The sequence below is a fragment of the Heloderma suspectum genome, chromosome 1 (assembly GCF_057233095.1).
Source record: "Heloderma suspectum isolate Gila_16-S chromosome 1, 16-S_ref, whole genome shotgun sequence".
In the NCBI taxonomy this organism is placed as follows: domain Eukaryota; kingdom Metazoa; phylum Chordata; class Lepidosauria; order Squamata; family Helodermatidae; genus Heloderma; species Heloderma suspectum.
Genome location: NC_139458.1, coordinates 406,209,454 through 406,230,954, shown reverse-complemented (window position 1 = coordinate 406,230,954; position 21,501 = coordinate 406,209,454). Strand labels below are relative to the sequence as shown.

General features: G+C 43.5%; 1 protein-coding gene across 2 annotated transcripts in view; it reads right to left on the bottom strand.

Annotated features, from left to right (window-relative positions):
* Nucleotides 1–21,501, bottom strand: part of EML4 (EMAP like 4) — a 148,091-nt gene that overhangs the window by 78,376 nt on the left and 48,214 nt on the right. For both annotated transcript variants that reach the window (XM_084828917.1, XM_084828915.1), the window contains exon 3: nt 3,226–3,355. In XM_084828917.1, coding sequence (XP_084685043.1) covers nt 3,226–3,355 — 130 coding nt within the window. The remainder of the gene's footprint in view (nt 1–3,225; nt 3,356–21,501) is intronic.

Genomic DNA, 21,501 nt, shown 5'->3' with positions numbered 1-21,501 from the left:
AAAGACAGCCAACATAAAACGCTATATAAAACATCAGGTAATCAAAAACCAAGTATCCAAAATACATCCTGCTTTTTAAGTTTCCTTCTACTAATTTATAAAGAGGACCTCCCCCCCAATGGCTAGAGTTATGGAATCATACCTCTACAATCCAGGCTTGCCCTTTAAAATGTGACCTTTCCATTTAACTGAATTGCTTCGTATTCCAAGTTTTACCCGAAGAGAAACAACACATGAGAGTCAGCAGTCTCTATAGAGACAGGGAATCATTTCACAGATAATTTACCAGATGGCAAATTGCTGAGAATGCTATGCTCTTACATCTCGTGTTGGCTTGAATCTAAAAATCCTGCTTCATAAGCAGCACTTTGGGTGGGGGTCTTTTTCCAGCTATGCCACCCACGCTCCGGTGGAGGGTCTCATTCATCCCCTGGAGCAAGCTTTTTGGATTGAAAGGGGCTATAGATGGGGGGAAGAAAATGGATGACTCCTCAGGTGGCCATGTGTTCTACTTTACAGAGCAGAGGCCTTAAAGATACACATTCACTGAGCACCTGGACAGCATACTGAGCAAGGTATATGTCACGTTCCCTTGGCCCTCACCTTCCTCATGCACACGCACAAGAAGAGAGGTTTCAGTCTCATGCCTTTAATTCACTATCAACAGGTTCATTATCCTTGAAGACTCTCAGGCTACAAAGGAATAACAGCAGGGGATCCAAATGGGAGCTACCATGTTGCCAGCAGTTTGAACAAGGACTTGCTGGCTGGCTGGCTATTTATTTATTTATTACATTTGTTAATCACCCATCTGGCTGGTCACCAGCCACTCTGGGCAATGTACAACAAAAGAACAGTTTAAAACAATAAAATACTACATTAAAAACATATTTCTAAAAATACCCTAACACACCCCAAATGCCTGCCTGAACAACCATGTTCTTAATGCATGGCGGAGGCTCATTAAAGAGGGGGCATGGCGGAGTTCCCTAGGGAGGGAGTTCCACAGAGTGGGGACGACCACAGAGAAGGCCTTTGCCCTCGTCCTCACCAGTCTAGCTGTCCTGGCTGATGGGACAGAGAGAAGGCCATCCGAGGTTGATCTTGTTGAGCGACCTGTCTGCTGTTGCTGGAGGCATTCCTTGAGGTAGGCTGGGCCAGAACTGTATATGGTTTTAAAGGTCAAAAACAACACCTTGAACTTGGCCTGGAAAACAACTGGTAACCAGTGCAGCTCCTTCACCACTGGAGTGATGTGATCTCACCGGCGGCTGCCTTTAATCAGGCGAGCCGCCGCGTTCTGTACCAGCTGCAGCTTCCAAACTGTCTTCAAGGGAAACCCCATCTAGAGCACATTACAGTCTAAATGAGAGGAGACCAGGGCATGTACTACCGATGGGAGCAGATGGTCGGGAAGGTAGGGGCGCAGCCGCCGTATCAGATGGAGTTGGTATAGCGCTGTCCGGCTCACAGCTGACACCTGAGCCTCCATGGACAGCTGGGAGTCTAAAATGACCCCCAGGCTGCGGACCTGGTCTTTCAAGGGTAGCTGTACCCCATTCAACACTAGGTCAACATCCCCCAACCTCCTCTTGTCTCCCACCAAAAGTACCTCGGTCTTGTCAGGGTTCAGCTTCAGCTTATTCCTCCCCATCCAGCCACTCACCGTCTCCAGGCATTTGGACAGGGATTCTACGGCCAACCTTGGTGAGGATTTGAACGAGAGGTAGAGCTGTGTGTCTAAGGCTAGATTAACTTAGGGAGGGAAACCCCTCCCTTCCAGTGATGCTCACCTACATTGACCCTCACGCATTGCCAACCGGGTTGACCGTCTGAGCTCCGCTCTAACTTTTCCCGCTTCGCTCTGCGCCACAGTCTAGCATCCCTCAGGTCACATCCCTCACTCTCCTCCTCCTCCTGGGTTCTCATGGGGGGGGGGGGCTTCAGGCCCAGCCATCTGAGTGTTAGCATCCTGACAAACACGCCTATCCATATCTGAACTCTCTCGGGAAAATGCCTCCCCCGGTTCTGGCTGTTCCCCTTCTGAATCTGAACTGCTAACTATCTCCATATGCTCAAAGTCAATCCAGTACATAGGCCATCTGGTCATCATCTTCTACACGATGGTGAAATGTATTGTATTTTTCTTTAAATTATATTAACGATTCCTAAATTTCCATCCGTACATACATATTAGCATATGGAAATTTCATGCAAATCAGTGTCCTCTTTTCTGGTGATGCATAGTGGCCACCCTAGTGACTTGCCTGCCTTTAAGTGGAATATTTGGTGCCAGGTCATTAACTCTAGCAACTAAGGGCAAAACTCACTCATCTGAAACATTAAAAGAGAAGGAAAAGTTAAAATGAAGTATAAAAATATTTTCCTGGTTTCTGTCTTAACACCGCCCCGCCCTCCACAATAATGTATATTATCCAGGATAAAAATGCCAGTGCAATATTTAAAAAAATACTTTTCAACATTTGTCACAGAAAAGCCTGAAATAACTGTTTTCTTTAGGTTGAATTATTTTAAATGTATAGTACCATCAACTGCACTCTCTTTCCACCCAACATGTGAATTATATATATATATATATATATATATATGTTGTTCATTAATTTTTTCTAGTCCACTTTTTGAAAAAAAAGATGCTAACCTCCATTATACACATTCTTTTCCCCCCCATCTTCTACATTTCAAAATACAGGAGAATCCAAGAATATTCAAGTGACACAACAAAGACAATTTTCATGTTTTTAAGTGAAAACGACAAACTGAAGACAAAGGATATATATGGATTTTCCAGTCAGAGTATCTCTTATGGTACACTCTTTAAAGTGTTTTGAAAATTCAGTTCAATTTGTTTTGAAAAATTAAGAATATCTGAACACCACACAGGTGTATTATTGTTAGTCATTTTCCAGTTTACCAAAGGTTAAGAAGAGAGGTAATTGTTACCACAGCTCTCCCTCTCCCTCCCTCTTTTGTCATCCTGGGTTTTTCATTCTACAGACAAAATGGCCCCAAACCAGGGAGTGGGTAAAATGGAAGTAAAGTCTGGGAAGAAGGAAGGGGGAGAAGTTAATGACAAAGAATCTGCAAAAGCTTTGGCCAGTCTTTGGTTGTGCTTTTATACATCTGCACACTTAATACCCTCTTGTTTTCCTGTATATTTTTATTTAATGTTTTTAAAAAGGGTGGTGGTGGAAGAATAAACTATACCTTTTAGCAGCAGATGAGAAGGTTTCTTTCCTGGCTATAGGTACGGAAGGACTATGGCTGGTTTTTCTGCTCCCTGCGCTTCCATTGGGAATACAGGACATGGAGATAGCTTCACGGAGGCCTTGCTGACCTATGACAAATACAACAAGAAGATCATTTGAAGCAGTCTTCCAAACATCCTTCTGATGTTTGAATTGAGATGTATCACATTTGAGATTGGTTTTGATAGAACAACAGCAAAGATAAAAAGGCTAAACATCTGGTATATGCGTAGCTGGCTTGTCAGTCAACAACCGCAGTTGAGAAGTATCCAAGGAAAACAGCCCTTTGAAGTATTTTTTTGAATCAATAAACCATCATTTGGAATAACAGTTATAATTTGCAGTGACTTCTTTTCATTTTGAAGGGGGAGAATGTTTTTTCTTAACATAAAGTAAATATCACTTATTTCAAAGTTTAACTTTTGTCCTGTATGGTAAAATCTGTGAATACTGTAGAAACAAAATAAAAACAGCAACATCACCAACACACCTAATGCACCAAAATAAATAAATAAATCCCCAGAATGCATAAACATTTGCTAATGAAACAAATAACTTGATCAGATCTCAGCATGCATTTGTTGTTGTATTCAAACCTGATATGGAAAACTTAACTTTTAAAGGTCTTTTAACCCGTGAAGGTTATATTACAAATAGAAAGAAACCAAATAGCACTGGGTTGCCAGATGTTCTTGATTGCAGTATTATTTTAAAGAATACTCCTTACTTTAGGATCATCAGAGACCAAGATAATAACAGATGTCTATTATGTCCACTCTTGGCAGCTCCATCAAAGTCTATAAACAGAACAGTCAACTTATGGATCAGACCAAGGTACGTATTGTACAGAATTGTCTCTCCACAGAAGAAAAAATACATCAATTTCGATGGAGAAGATGTCAACTCTGTGCCATCTCTCTGCCTCCTGGTAAATTGGGCTAGCTAGCAACCCATTTTGCAAAGCATTCTAAAGTTTGTAGATTTTGTCCACTAGATGGCTCTTACTTATTTCACCAGCCAGAGCACACTGCTTCACTTTAATAAGCTGAGCCACCATCTATCACAATATGTTCCCGCTAAGCACCTGAACAGGATAGCACACCCATCCATCCATCCCTCCGTCCATTCATCGCATGACAATGAATACATAGGAAGGTGCATCAGGCATTGGTATTTTTGCTCTGTTCTATTGTACTGGGCGTGCATCTCTTTACTTAAGGAGATGACATAATCTAGTACATTTATACAGGGAACGATAGGACAAAAGCAAGTTTAAAAGTTAGACACTGGAGAAACATGATGAAAATCATTCAATGGCTCTGACATGCATGCAGGCACTCTAGTTCATATGGAGCTCAACAGACACATGGACCTTCACTGTCAGAGGAAGTTCCTTTTGCACACTGCAGCTTAAGGAAACTTTTGGCTATGTGCCACCGGGTACTATTAACAGGACGGTTTTGTAGATCCTTCCCACTGAGAAACTACATCTGAGATTTTTTCATTTGCCCTTGAACTGTAAGTGAACTTCCCCTCGTCCTGCATTATCATAATAGATCAATACCTCAGAGGCTGCCATCGAAGCAATTATATGGAGTCATGAATGGAAGGGACACAACTGTATCAGCTCTAAATTTCCTGTCAGACATTAAAAGGATTTCATGGACAAGGTGCCTTCACATTTCATGTGGGAATGTATACATTCAGAGCCGAGATAGGCAGACAGGCATTTATCAGATGACAATAAAGGAATAAAATTTGCTTTGACAAAGAGAAGAAGTTGAGTAAGGGAGAGAGAAATACCAACGTTTCCTCTTCATATATACTTAGATTATTAGCACTCTCATGACCTGAAGGAAAATGCAAGCCAAAATGTTCAAAAGGAAAAATTATCCTAGACAATGGGTTTTACTCAGTGACTGAATAAATGCATATCATATAATATGATTTACTTTTAATTATTTTAAACATTTCAGCCCACCCTTCAGTCCAAAGATCCCAAAGGACTACTAAAAGTCATAAAAACAACAGCATAACAGAACACCAGAAATACTAAACACACACACACACACACACACACACACACCCCAACCACAACAAAAAAATATTTGAAACAAAGACAAAGAACACAAATGTGCCCCCAGCCCAAATGCCTGCTGAAAAAGCGAAGTCTTGCTTCTACTTGTTGAAAGGGGGACCGCTATGGGGAGAGCATTCCATAACCTTGGTGCTACAATTGAAAAGGCCCTGTCTTGTCTAGGCCCTTGTCTGCCATACTTCAGATAGCAGGGAGATGGAGAGCAAGGCTTCTGTTGTTGATCTGAAAGCAGAGGCAGATTTGTTTAGAAGGATGCAGTCCTTAAGGTATCCTGGTGCTAGACTGACAGGACCTTAAAAGCATGCTGAATTGGTCTCAGAAAGAAAGGCGCTCAACTGTTGCCTGGATGAGGGCTGATAAACTGATGGATGTGCGGTGGGTAGATGTTGTGGGCAGATGTTTCTTCAGACCAGGGAATTGCTGTTTAAACTGTTCTGGATGGGGTTGCGCTCCTCTTGAAAAACTGGGTACTCCAAGATCCAGACTTTGTCACTAGAGGGCCAAGTGGCCTTGGTGGCACAGGGTTCCTTTCACTAGCTTAAGAACATAAGAAGAGCCCTGCTGGATCAGACCAAGGGTCTATCTAGTCCAGCATTCTGTTCACACAGTGGCCAACCAGCTGTCGACCAGGAAACCCACAAACAGGACAGGATCATGTCCTGCCATCATGATCCATGATGATCCATGATGAGCCATGTCAGGACAGGATCACAAACAGGACATGCATCAGCACCCTCCTGCCTGTGTTCCCCAGCAACTGGTGCACATAGGCTCACTGCTTCTAATACTGGAGGTAGCACATAGTCTTCCCCTCCATGAGGTTGTCTAACCCCCTTTTAAAGCCATCCAAATGGATGGCTGTGGTGTCCCTGCCAGGGTTCTCCCTTTTCTCCAGCCTCCACCTCTAAAGCTGAGAAACAAGCCCCTCAGGAAACGCCTGCTTTCACTTGTTCCCAGCGACACCCAAGCGTCTAACTCTGGGTTCCAGAGAAACTCAATATGTTCAATTGGTTCTCTCAACCCACTACAGGAGAAGCAACAAGGAAAAAGACTTTATAAAGGTAGCATAAAAATCAATCAACATGTGGGGATTTGGATTTTTTTAAAAACAAGTATTTATTTAAAACGTGAAAAGTTGTAAATTATTATGATTAATCAATGCTTGTTCCTAACTTCCCTACCTACTCTACTCTACCCTTCCCAAAACCCCACACACAAACCCCACTACCTAGATGTTGCCTCTTCAGTCCCTAAACCCTGTCTGACTAACTGCCAGCTCATCCTCTATATAACCTTAGAATCCTCTCTCTCAGACACAGGCCCCTCCCACCTTTCACTCACTCTCTGGCACACCATTAACCCTATCTTACCTGGGTTGAATTTAACAATATGAAAACATACATAACAAAACAGGCAGATGTTACAGTGGCCATCACTATGTCTTGTGGTAGCGAATTCCATAGTTCAACTATGCGCTGTGTGAAAAAATACTTCCTTTTATCTTATCTCATTTATTTTATTTTATTTATTAATAAAATTTCTTAATCACCCATCTGGCCGGTCACCTGGCCACTCTGGGCGATATACAACAGTACAATTTAAAACAGTAAAATTGCATATTAAACATTATTTAAAATTATCTTAACCCACCCCAAATGCCTGCTTGAATAACCGAGTTTTCAGTGTGTGGCAGAAGCTCATTAAAGAGGAGGCATGGTGGAGTTCCCTAGGGAGGGAGTTCCACAGAGCGGGGGCCACCACAGAGAAGGCCCTCTCCCTCGTCCTCACCAGCCTAGCTGTCCTGGCTGAGGGGACAGAGAGAAGGCCATCTGAGGCTGATCTTGTTGAGCGGCCTGTCTGGTGTTGCTGAAGGCACTCCTTGAGATAGGCTGGGCCAGAACCATATAGGGTTTTAAAGGTCAAAACCAACACCTTGAATTTGGACCGGAAAACAACTGGGCCTGGAAAACATTCTGTCCTGAATCTCCCACCAATCAGCTTCATAGGATGACACCAGGTTCTAGTATTTTGAGGGAGGGAGAAAAATGTCTCCCTATCCACATTCTCCACACCATGCATAATTTTGTACACCTCTATCATGTCTCCTCTTACCCTCCTTTTTTCTCCAAGCTAAACAATCCCAGCTGTTGTAACCTTCCCTCATAGGGGAGTTGTTCCAGCCCCTTGATCATTTTAGTTGCCCTGCTCTGCACTTTTTCTAGCTCTGTAATATCTTTTTTAGGTGTGGTGACCAGAACTATACACAGTATTCTAAGTGTGGTTGTACCATAGATTTGTAGAAGGACAGTATGATATGGGCAGTTTTATTCTCAGTTCCTTTCCTAATTATGCCTAACATGGAGTTTGCCTTTTTCACAGCAGCTGCACACTGGGTTAACATTTTCATCGAGCTGTCCACCACAACCCCCAAATCTCTTTCTTGGTTGCTCACTGCTAGCTCAGATCCCAATCAGGCTATACTTGAAGTTGGGATTTTTTTGCCCCAACATGCATCACTTTACACTTGCTTACATTGATTCACCAGTTTCAGTCGTTCCTGGACAAAGATAGTCTGGCCATGACAGTCCATGCTGTGCTAACCTCCTGGCTGGATTACAGTGATACCCTTTAAAACAATTCAGAAACTTCAACTGGTACAGAATTTTGACTGGGATGGACAGGTTTATGAATATCAGGCCATTTTAAAAAGAACTCCATTGGCTGATCATTTCCAGGCCCAATTCAAGGTGCAAGTTCTGGTCTCTAAAGCCCCAAATGGCTTGGGACTCAAATACATGAAGGAAAGACTCTTCCCATAACAATCTATCCATGCTTTAAGATCTTCTGCTGAAGTCCTCTTCCAGGTGCCTCATTTATCAGACGTATGTTATTCTACATACATCCCCTTCATGGATCACTGCCTTGTTGTGGCGAAGGGGCTTGCGTAACTCAGTGAAGCCATAAGCTATGCCGTGCAGGGCCACTCAAGACGGACAGGTCATGGCAGAGAGTTCTGACAAAATGTGGTCCACTGGAGAAGGAAATGGCAACCCACTCCAGTATTCTTGCCAAGAAAACCCCATGGAACGTATCACAAGGCTAAAAGATATGACGCCGGAAGATGAGCCCCTCAGGTCGGAAGGTGTCCAATATGCTACTGGGGAAGAGCAGAGGGTATTTCCAAGTAGCTCCAGAAAGAGTGAAGCGGCTGGGCCAAAGCCGAAAGGACACTCAGCTGTGGATGTGTCTGGCGGTGAAAAGAAAATCCGATGCTGTAAAGAACAATATTGTTTAGGAACCTGGAATGTCAGATCAATGAATCAAGGTAAGCTGGAGGTGGTCAAACATGAGATGGCAAGATTGAACATCGACATCTTGGGAATCAGCGAACTAAAATGGACAGGCATGGGCGAATTTAATTCAGGTGACCATCATATCTACTATTGTGGGCAAGAATCCCTTAGAAGAAATGGAGTAGCACTCATAGTCAACAAAAGGGTGGGAAAAGCAGTCCTGGGGTACAATCTTAAAAATGATAGAATGATCTCAGTACGAATCCAAGGCAAACCATTCAACATCACAGTAATTCAAGTCTATGCCCCAACCACTGAGGCCGAAGAAGCTGAGGTTGATCGGTTCTATGAAGACCTACAACACCTTCTAGAACTAACACCAAAAAAAGATGTCCTCTTCATCATAGGGGATTGGAATGCTAAAGTAGGAAGTCAAGAAATCACCGGGATAACAGGCAGGCATGGCCTTGGTGTACAAAATGAAGCAGGACAAAAGCTAATCGAGTTTTGCCAAGAGAACATGCTGATCATAGCAAACACTCTTTTCCAACAGCACAAGAGGCGACTCTACACATGGACGTCACCAGATGGTCAATATCGAAATCAGATTGATTATGTCCTTTGCAGCCAAAGATGGAGAAGCTCCATACAGTCAGTAAAAACAAGACCTGGAGCTGACTGTGGCTCAGATCATGAGCTGCTTCTTGCAAAATTTCGGCTTAAATTGAAGAACGTAGGGAAAACCACTAAACCGTTCAGGTATGACCTAAATCATATCCCTGATGAATATACAGTGGAGGTGAGGAATAGATTTCAGGGATTAGACCTGATAGACAGAGTGCCTGAGGAACTATGGACGGAGGTCCGTCACATTGTTCAGGAGGCAGCAACAAAATCCATCCCAAAGAAAAAGAAATGCAAGAAAGCCAAGTGGCTGTCTGATGAGGCTTTACAAGTAGCTCACGAAAGAAGGGAAGCGAAAAGCAAAGGGGAAAGGGGAAGATATACCAAACTGAATGCAGAGTTCCAGAGAATAGCAAGGAGAGACAAGAAGGCCTTCTTAAATGAACAATGCAAAGAAATCGAGGAAAACAACAGAATGGGAAAGACTAGAGATCTCTTCAAGAAAATTGGAGATCTCAAGGGAACGTTTTGTGCAAAGACGGGCATGATAAAGGACAAAGAAGGCAGGGACCTAACAGAAGCAGATGAGATTAAGAAGAGGTGGCAAGAATACACAGAAGAACTATACAGGAAAGATCTGAATGTCCCTGATAGCCATGATAGTGCGGTCACTGAACTTGAGCCGGACATCCTCGAGAGTGAAGTCAAGTGGGCCTTAGAAAGCATTAGTAACAACAAAGCTAGCGGAGATGACAGTATTCCAGCCGAGCTATTTAAAATCCTAAAAGGTGATGCTGTTAAAGTGCTGCATTCAATATGCCAACAAATCTGGAACACTCAACAGTGGCCACAAGACTGGAAAAGGTCAGTTTACATTCCAATTCCAAAGAAGGGCAACGCCAAAGAGTGTTCAAACTACCGCACAATTGCGCTCATTTCACATGCCAGCAAGGTGATGCTCAAAATCCTACAAGCTAGGCTTCAGCAGTATGCGAACCGAGAACTACCGGAAGTACAAGCTGGGTTTCGAAGAGGCAGAGGAACTAGAGATCAAATCGCCAACATTCGCTGCATCATGGAGAAAGCAAGAGAATTCCAGAAAAACGTCTATTTCTGCTTCATTGACTACGCTAAAGCCTTTGATTGTGTGGATCACAACAAACTGTGGCAAATTCTTAAAGTGATGGGAGTACCAGACCACCTTACCTGTCTCCTGAGAAACCTGTACGAGGGTCAAGAAGCAACAGTCAGAACCAGACATGGAACAACCGATTGGTTCAAAATTGGGAAAGGAGTACGACAAGGCTGCATATTGTCACCCTGCTTATTTAACTTATATGCAGAGTACATCATGAGAAATGCCGGGTTGGATGAATCAGAGGTCGGAATTAAGATTGCCGGGAGAATTATCAACAACCTCCGATATGCAGACGATACCACCCTAATGGCAGAAAGCGAAGAGGATCTCAAGAGCCTCTTGTTGAGGGTGAAAGAGGAGAGTGCAAAAGCTGGTTTGAAACTCAACATTAAAAAAACTAAGATCATGTCATCTGGCCCTATCACTTCCTGGCATATAGAAGGGGAAGAAATGGAAGCAGTGACAGATTTTACTTTCTTGGGCTCCAAGATCACCGCAGACGGTGACTGTAGCCCTGAAATTAAAAGACGCTTGCTCCTTGGGAGGAAAGCTATGGCCAACCTAGACAGCATAGTAAGAAGCAGAGACATCACCTTGCCGACAAAGGTCCGTCTAATCAAAGCTCTGGTTTTCCCAGTAGTAATGTATGGCTGTGAGAGCTGGACTATAAGGAAGGCTGAGCGCCGAAGAATTGATGCTTTCGAACTGTGGTGCTGGAGAAGACTCTTACGAGTGCCCTGGACTGCAAGGAGGTCCAATCAGTCCATCCTAAAGGAAATCAACCCTGAGTGCTCATTGGAAGGACAGATAATGAAGCTGAAGCTCCAATATTTTGGCCACCTAATGCGAAGAGAAAACTCCCTGGAAAAGACCCTGATGCTGGGAAAGACTGAAGGCAAAAGGAGAAGGGGACGGCAGAGGATGAGATGGCTAGATAGCATCACGGATACAATGAATATGAACTTGAGCACGATCCGGGAGAGAGCGCAGGACAGGAAGGCCTGGCGTGCTATGGTCCATGGGGTCACGAAGAGTCGGACACGACTGAACGACTGAACAACAACAACAACATGTTATTCTACAACAGAGGAGAGGGCCTTTTCAGTAATGACATCGTGGGTATGAAACTCCTTTCTTAAAGAGGTCTGTCTGGTGCCTATGTTGCAATCTGTACAGCGCTAACCAAAAACATTTTCCTTTTACCCAGGCATTTTAACTTGCTGTAAGTTTTAAGATTGTTTTCTGATCATATCTGTTTATTAATGTTTGGACCAAGTTACACATTGTTGTACACTGCCCTGGAATTCTAAACAGAATGAAGGGTGGTACATAAATGTTTTAATGCAACCAGTGGAGAAAACACAGCACCAGACTAATATGATCCATGTTGCCCATGCTAGATAACAGTGTGGAAGCTGCATTCTGAACCAACTGAAATTTTAAAAGCACATTTCAAAGGCAGCCCTACATAGAGCATAAAACTGTAGTGCAACCTGGCTGTTAGGTAGTGACTTACAGAGACAAAGAAAAGTGCTGGGCAGTATTGGTTATGAAGTGCTGTTATAGCCATTGGCTGTTCTTTTTAGCCACCTAAAATGCAATAGGTGAAACCCAATTGTGTCTGTCTGTGGAAGAACGGCACCCACCAATGAAGTGTGCAGCCCCTTGCACCCTATAAATGTTCTCGGGAGGGTTGGGGGACCCTTCAGAGCAGAGTTTGGGCATGTGATGGAGGCTGCAGGGGGTGGGGGAAGAGAGGATGGGGGAGACCTGTCGTATGAGCGGAAATCCACTCATGCCATGCTGGATTGCACCCAATGTTAATAAAAAATACAGATCTCTGGTCTGGAGTTTAGTGATTGCCATCAAAATTTCACTGGCAAAGTACTGGAAAAGCAAGCTGCTACCACTTACAATGGAAGAACAGATAGAGACATTTTGGCAGATTAAGCGTATGAGCAAATTGGGGCATTTAAAGTGCTTGAGGGAAGGAACAAAATGTGCTGCAAGAGTTTGGTGAACCACTGTTGCCCTTTAATTGTATTTCGGAATAATAACCAGACCAGACCAGAATTTTAGAGAAGCACTGTCAATCGTTGACATGCATCTGTGGCAAGGTATTACATTTATGTGTAGTTTTTAAATGTATTTTCAGGTAATTTCATAATATTTTGTTATACTTTAAAAAAATGCATTTTTAAAAAAAATGATAATGTTACAAAATCCCCACTATGTTCTGAATCTTCCAGTAGGTTACTAGCAGTCCCTCTGGTGCTCGCTTCCATGTCATATGGTTGAATATGATTTACTAGAAGTATAAACATCTTCACTGGATGAAACAAAACCAACTCTGAGGAGCATGGTGACTGTTCTCCTTGATAGTATGGAGTTCTTCCTACCGCTTTGCTTTTTGCAGGGGGTGTAACACTGATTTTGAAGTTCCTTTGCCTGCTGAGCATTGACTGCCACTGCATCTGCTCCAACTGAATTACCCTCCTCCGTGAGCCCCTGCCAAAGGAAGTGAGGCGGGTGGCTACTAGGAGGAGGGCCTTTTCTGCTGTGGCACCCCAGCTGTGGAATGAGCTCCCTAGTGAGGTTTGCCTGGCACCTACATTGTATTCCTTCTGGTGCCAGGTGAAGACTTTTTATTTTCCCAGGCATTTTAGCATTTTAGCTTTCTAGACTTTTAGCTTTGCTGTTTTAAATCTGTATTTTAAATCTCTGCATTGCTGCTAGGTTTTATTCTGGTTGCATTGTTATATTGCGTTTTTATATTTATATGGTTTTACTGTGTGCTTTTTTGGTTTTAATTTCTGTGAACAGCCAGAGAGCTTTGGCTGTTGGGCAGTATAGAAATGGAATAAATAAAATAAAAATATTTTTTATGGTAGTTTTCATTGTATGCTTAGATTGTGGCAGTTTTAAAATGTATCTAAGTCACCTCGAGCTTTGTTTTAAAATAAAAAAATGAAAAGATGTGATGCTGTCCAGCATGTATTTTTGTATGTTTAAAAACTTCAGGAACTATCCAATACTACCCCTGTGCTAGTGGGACCTAACACTAGCACAATTGGAACCTAGCGGTTCCCAAAGCAAGCAGAAACGCTTGTTTTCGGAATAGCACAGGTCAGCAGAGCTTGCAGAAGGGAGCTTTGCTGGCCTCTCCATTCTGGAAACTAGTGTTTCCACTAATTTCTGGGGTTCTTTTAGGAAGCACTGGTTTCTGATGCGCTCGGTGGGTCCTGCAATGGAACCAGCAGTGTTGCAGTGCCAGTACTGAATACTGCGCTTCATTGGGAATTACAAGGTGTGGTTGAACATAAAAACAGAAGAGCCATGCTGGATCAGATGAAGGGTCCATCTAATCCAGCATTCTGTTCACACAGTGGCCAACCAGCTGCCTGCAGGAAACCCTTAAGTAGCACATGAGTGCATTAGCATCCTCCCACTTGCATACCCCAGCGACTGGTATACAGAGGCAGTTGTGTGAGCAGAAGGCATTTCCACTTGTGCAAGGGGGACTTCAATTTTCATTATTTTCAGTATCTCCCAGTTCTGAGGAGCAGATTAGAGATTTTCAGGAGGCTGCAGAGAGATAGAAAGGCAGGAAACCCCTAGTCCATGATCGCAAGTCCATCCCATGAGTGGAGAGAAAGTTAGGATCAGCCCAGTGTTTTAAAAGATCATTTCAGATGACCGAGCACCACACAGTGACTATTTGTAAACTCTACCATGCTTCAGTGGCATCCACACAAGAAGCCAGCCATCTGTAACAACAGGCTATGTGGTGAAGTCAACCTTATGACACCCCAGTGACACTCACCATTTCCATGAGTCATTTTAGATGACCACCTCCCTCTGTGCATAGAGCTGCTGCAGTGGGCATTTATAAGTGGCCACATGGAGCTTGGTTATCTGAAATAACCCAAACGAAATAACGTTCTTGTGCATCCTATACATACAACCGGCCAATATTATGCTGTATGTCAATTGCCAACACAAGATGCCTGAACCGTTTTCAGGTTGAACAGCACTCAGTGTTATCTTTTGGCTCAGGACAGGAGCCAGAAGTGAGCTGAATGTAAAATGAGATCCTGTGTATGGGCAATGGGGATTAGAGCCAAACTGTGGGAGATCAAAGTGGCAAAAATGCCTTCTGCAGATAATGGATTCCATCTCCATTCTGATAATTTTCATAGAATAGTATCTGCCAAGTTCAAGAGAGACCTTTCATTAAAAATCTGTCAAGTATACAAATGTGTGAATAAAAGATAATGTGGATTTAGACAAAGCCTTCTATAAACCTCTATGTTTCTGTTACAGGCACATAATCCAAAAACAGAAATTTATTAGTAGAACTGGAGAAAGATGAAGTCAAATTTTGTTGCAAGAATACATTAACAGAATTATTAATCAAGGCATGCTTACAGAGTGTGCTGCTTTTGGAATCCTTAAAAAAACCCTACCATCCCAAATTGGAGACAAAAACCATAGCATCCCAAATATGAAATGACTATAGAGGTGGAATCCTAAAGGAAATCAACCCTGAGTGCTCATTGGAAGGACAGATACTGAAGCTGAAGCTCAAATATTTTGGCCACCTAATGCGAAGAGAAAACTCTCTGGAAAAGACCCTGATGCTGGGAAAGACTGAAGGCAAAAGGAGAAGGGGACGACAGAGGATGAGATGGCTAGATAGCATCACCGATGCAATGAATATGAACTTGAGCACACTCCGGGAGAGAGCGCTGGTCAGGAAGGCCTGGCGTGCTACGGTCCATGGGGTCACGAAGGGTCGGACACGACTCAACGACTGAACAACAACAATAGAGGTGGAAGACTCATGACAAATCCAACTGAACATAGGCTAGGGCTTATTAGAGCTACTCTATGGTGAGGATGGTGGCAAAGAAATCTTACTTTTCCACTACCATTGTATCCCCTGAGCCAGCCAGGGGAGCTGTTCAAACAGCTAGAGGGCTTTTACATTTTAGCCCACAAAGTAGAAGGACTGTGACCAATTTGCCAGGCACTTTGCGGATAAAGTTGCTTCCCCCCGTGCCAATTTAGATGTTGTAGTTAGAGCAGTGCTGGTAGATGTAGCTTTGCACCTTCTTGTCCAGTCAGACTCGATAGGTTTCGATTTGTGCAGCCTGATGATGTAGACAGAATTATTGGAGAGGGAGAGCCAATGACATGGGTACTTGACCCTTGCCCAGCCTTAGTAATACAGGTCGGTGGATGTGGTAAATGTGTTGCTGTGGGAAGGTGTGGTGTCAACATGTTTTAAAACAGGCTACAGTGAGACCTTTACTGCAAATGCCTTCCCTTAACCCCACCGTACTGGAGAATTTCCAGCCAGTCTCCAATATCCCTCTTTGAAGCAAGGTATATGGTCACTTTTTGGCTGTAGCTTCTCCTAGATGAAACAGATTATCTAGATCCATTTCAATTCAGCTTTAGGCCCAGTTCTGGGACTGAAATAGCCTTATTGGATTACCTACACTGGAAGTGCATCCCTGTTGGTTCTGGTCGACTTCTCAGCAGAGTCTGATACCATTGCCAGTAGTATTCTTCTGGGCTGACTTACTGGGATAGGACTTGGGGGCATAGTATTACAATAACTCCAGCCCTTCGTGGAGGACCAGTATCAGAAAGTGGTACTATGGGACTCCAGTTCGACACCTTGGCCATTAGCCTGTGGTGTCTCTTAAGTTGTCCTCCATGCTATATAACATCTATATGAAGCCGCTGGCAGCCTCATCCCCTCTGCTCCCTTCCACAGAGGTTGAGGAGGTCCTAAACTGTTGCCTGGAGGTGGCAATGGACTGGATACAGGCAAAAAAGCTTAATTCAGAAAAGTCATGGTCAATACAGTTGATCCAGGAATTTGGGTTCACCTAGTGTTGGATGGGGCAGCACTCCCCTTGAAAACACCAGTTTACAGTGTGGAGCTTCTTCTGGACTCAATCTTGACCCTGGACATTCAAATCTCAGCTGGAGCCAGGAATGTCTTTGTCCAGCTAAGACTTGTGAACTTCCCATGCTCATTCCTGGACAACACAGATCTGGCTGTGGTGATGTTTGTCTTAGTTACATCACATCTAGATTACTGCAATGCCCTCTAGATAGGGCTACCTTTGAAGCATGATCAGAAACTATAGATGATCCAGAATGCTGCAGTCAAGCTGTTAACAGAGACTGCATATAAGGAGTATGTAACTCCCTTTATGAAACATGTTCGCAGGTTGCTTGGCAGGAAAACCCAAGAAAAACTTCACCCCAATATTGTGTGTGATATGGTCCAAGTTAAAGCTGGAAGACCTTTCAGGACCAGCTGAATGGGAAATGTGCTCAGCAAATGGCCATTAAGCATTTGGTCATATTCTCTGCACAGAGATTTAATTAAGCAGCCTTAGATTAAGTGCCTCACGATTAGATTAGGCACAGTTATTAGAAACTAGAGATGAGTACACCCCAGACAAAGGTGTTACATAATTCACAGAATCATAGAATCATAGAATAGTAGGGTTGGAAGGGGCCTACAAGACCATCGAGTCCAACCCCCTGCTCAATGCAGGAATCCAAGTCAGAGCATCCCTGACAGATGGCTGTCCAGCCTCGTCTTGAAGGCCTCCAGTGTGGGAGAGCCCACTACCTCCCTAGGTATTTGGTTCCATTGTTGTATTGCTCCAACAGTCAGGAAGTTTTTCCTGATGTTCAGCCGGAATCTGACTTCCTGTAACTTGAGCCCATTATTCCATGTCCTGCACTCTGGGATGATCGAGAAGAGATCCTGGCCTTCTTCTCTGTGACAACCTTTCAAGTACTTGAAGAGCGCTATCCTATCTCCCCTCAGTCTTTTCTTCTCAAGGCTAAACATGCCCAGTTCTTTCAGTCTCTCCTCACAGGGCTTTGTTTCCAGTCCCCTGATCATCTTTGTTGCCCTCCTCTGAACCCTCTCCAGCTTATCTGCATCCTTCTTAAAGTGCGGTGCCCAGAACTGGACACAGTACTCCAGATGAGGCCTAACCAGCTGAGTACAGGGGAACTAGTATTTCCCAGGATTTGGAAGCTATGCTTCTGATAAGTACTGATTAGTATAGTAATCTGAAGGACCACAATTTCAAGGAAGTACTGTCTTTATTAGATTCAGACCACGTTGAATAAGATTTGGGAAAGAAACCTCCTTACGGAAACTTCTGTCCACCTGGACCAAAGTCGTCTCCTGTCAACTATTCTATCTTAGTGGGACCCAGAGTCGTCTCCCGTCAACTATTCTGTCTTAGTTGGACCCAGAGCTTTTGTCCCTTTGCTTAACTCTGGGTTCCAACTCTGGGTGGTCTCTCCCTCAACAGTCCAGAGTTCTCAGTTCACTTACAATGCTAAACAACCCAAGGATGGAGCGTCCCTGGGTTGTTTAGCCCCACCCACTCACAATGGAGCCAGGAGCCGGAATGCTTGCTCATTCTTTTCATTCATAATTATCGAGGGTTTGGGAGAGGAAGGGAGAGAGAGACAGAGAGAATAAGAGAAATTGGTGGTAAACTGTCCAATCTTAAACTCAAACACCTTCTAGCAAAAATGTTCAGCAATCTGTAATGTCTTCTTTCTACTTAGAATCCTCTAATCACACTGGCAAGGGGAGGGGTACTGAGAAATATAAAAGAGACACAGAAAACATGCTCTTCACCTGTTTTCCTTGTTCTTTGAAGACAGAACATTTCCAAGTTTCTCTTTCCCTTCAGTGCAAAAAACGAAAAACAGTTCTAACTTCCTGATTACTTTATAGTTCCTTCAAGCATTTTAAATCCATTCCACAGTGTGTTGTTCTCTATCGGTCCTATTTTCTCCCTGTAGGTAGGAGTTAGGCTGTGTCTGTATATTAAATTTAGTTGCTTATAAAACAAGGACCTCCCCACTTCCCAATCGGTCTGAAATTTGTAAGATATGATCCTTTAGAACTATAGCAGAATGTCCAAAATGTTCATGTCAATAGGATGGAAGGCACTGAAACGCCAAATACCAGAAGACCACCTCAATTTCTCACAAGAAAACAATGGGGAACAAAACAAATGGGAACAATGAACGTAGATGTAGTTTATTACGAAATTCATGTGACTAATGGGCAGAAATGGAGTAACAAAAATCATTTAAAAAAATTGCACGCCCATATTTGCAAAAAGATGAAATTATATTGCAGTTGTACAGTCTGAACTGAGAAATCTTGCACCCTCCAATCCAGAAATACTGAACAGTCAAAGAAAACCCCCTTCTAGGTGGCTCTGAGTGTATCCTTGGAGGACAGTTGCACTACAGAAACAGTAGGTGGGAGGGCCACAGGCTGCGGTAGAAAGCTATGATGGGAAACCTGAAAGCATGCAGCCTTCTCCAACCTGTTCCCCTGAAGAGGTGTTGGGCCACAACTCCCACCATGCTGGCTGAAGATGATATGGAAGTTATGGTCCAACACAGGATACCAGGTTGTGCATTAAGAGAGCAAAGTGCCATCAAGTTACCAGGTTGGCAGAGACAGGAGCTAAAATACAATTGGAAGAGATTAAAGGAACAGAGAGGTCACAGTGACAGGATGGAACCCAGGCTCCCTGGTTTGGTTTCATATTCCGAGTCAGATTCAGAGGCAGAGCTAGAAGAAGCCCACTTGAGACAGAAAGCGGGGGGAAAAATTCCCCAAGACCCTCCAGGAGTCAGGGATGAAACTTCTCAGGAGCTTATCGAACAGGAGGCCCAGGTTCAGAGACCATCTTCACCACCCCCATGGGAGGAAACTCAGGTTTTGTTGGGGGTGGAGGAGCACCAGAATTGACAGGTTCCAGAGTCTGCTGCAGAGTTAAGCAGTTGGAGTTGAGAGGAGGTGGGAGGCGGTCCACCAGATTGTCTGCATGTCAGAGGTTGGGTCAAGAGGGCCCTCCCTGAAGGAGGAGTCCAGTAAAAGCCTGTTGGGCACAGTGGGAAACTATCCATTTAGTTGATAGGCAACTGCTTTGCTTTGTTTAGCTAATTAGTCTGAGAGTACAGCTCCTAGCCTTCACAGACGCTACAAATGCAAAGGCATGTTTTACTGAATAAAGACTGTGGATTGCACAGCAGGTCTCTGTTGCCTCACTATTTAGTGGGAGGGCTGGGAGGGCTTGAGACCCTGACACACATGTAACAAGGGCAATCCCAGAAAAAAGGAGAATAAAGCTGCCAGTTCCTCATGGCTGTGTGTTAAATGACGATGCTAAAAAGAAAATACCACTTTTCATAACCTAAAACTTCCCTCTGGTTACAAATTGTCTATTCCACTCCCAACTGGTATATTTAGTACCAGCAGCCTCCTTGGCACTATACTAGGTGGGGGAATAGGTCTACATTCCTGAATGAACAACTGAATACCAGAAATGTCTGTGGGGATTCCTTTTTGCACAAACTTGTTATTGCACTATGCATTATCCTTAATTTAGTTTTCCAAATAGACGATCGCCACACATTGCACTTTCTCCCCAAATCAGAATTCGTAGCTGAAGAGAGAATTCAAATATCTTATTTTACTAAAACAATCAACGCCTGTTCCAGCCTATGACTCATAGCTTTGGGTGTGCTGACTGAGTGACAAGTGACTGATGGATCAAGCACAGATTAACTACGAATATTAACCATAAGAAATGCTCAGGCTTTGAATCAGTGCACAGACAGGGCTGCGCAACTAGTCCTGCCCTCAACATTGTGCATGCCTGCTTGCGTCACCTCCTGACATCCACAGATGCAGTACAAATATCTGCGGTGAGGACACGTTTGTGTGTACAGCTGTATATGTTAAGGCATCTGTGCAATCTGCAATCCTGCATGATCAGGGTTCCAGACTGCATGTATGACCAATGGCTTCCTAAAAGCAGATGTTCATGCTGCCCCCATATGCCAGGGAAGGGCAACTTATCTTTGGCCTTCAGGTCCCATCATCCCTCAGAACTGACTATTCTGGCTAGGGCTGATGGGAGTTGTAGGCCAAAGCATTTGGAGGACCACAAGTTACCCACCCCTTGTGTACAGGGACAGGGCAAACATGTGTGTGTGAGACACCAGGCACAAAGCTAGTTGGCATGACCCCACTCACACTTTTTTTCAGTGCCTAAGTATTTCTTATAAACATGGCTATTGCCAGGACAATTATGCTCTTGGAAGCAGGTGACATACTTTATAACACTGTCTGCAGACACATGAATAAATGGTTACTTAACCAGTCTATTTCTTGCAGCAAGTATCTATCTCCCCTCAAAAACGGGACACTAGGGTAACTTGACAGTCTTCATATATGTGTTAGCCATAGCACAACTCATTCAAAACCTCCTACCAGTTCCTAATCATTGCAAAGAGCAACAATCAAAATATCTTTCACATTTCGTCAGAGATCCATTATTTTACTCATGGTTTACATCCTGTTCCTCATATAATCAGATACATTTTACACCAAAATCATCAAAATTGCTTCAGAAAGGGGAGAAAATGTAAGCTTTAGAGAAATGGCAACGGTGAAGGAGTACAAATGAAAAGCACTTCCTCTTTTTGTACTTCCTGGGCAACGTCCAAACCATCTGGCACCCATACATCACTTCACAGAAATGTGCAATCTCCCACTTTATACATTACATGACAAGCACAAAAAGAGAAGCACTGGAAGACACTTGTACTATCCTTCCTTTTGCTTCTGTAAATATCTCTGAAGCCACCCAAACGACTACTGACCAGTGATGTGCAGGAAGAGTTAGGAATAAAACACATTGCTTGCTTGTAATTCTGCATCTCAAGGTCCATTTGCACTGAGCAGCTTTAAATTGCTTGCTAAACCAACATAGGTACAATAGAGAAATACATCCATAAAACTCCCTTGTGCATTCTTTTTTGTAACTTTAGAAAGAATTGAGAACTGCCAAAAATTCTCTAGGGAATCACACACAAGGAGGGGGAAATCAAAGATTAAATTCCAGCCAGTACAGAAGACTACTAGGGTTCCCTGCAAACCGTGGCTTGCAAATCAGGAAGTTGGCTTGAGAATGCCACCTGGCTCCCCCACACCATTTC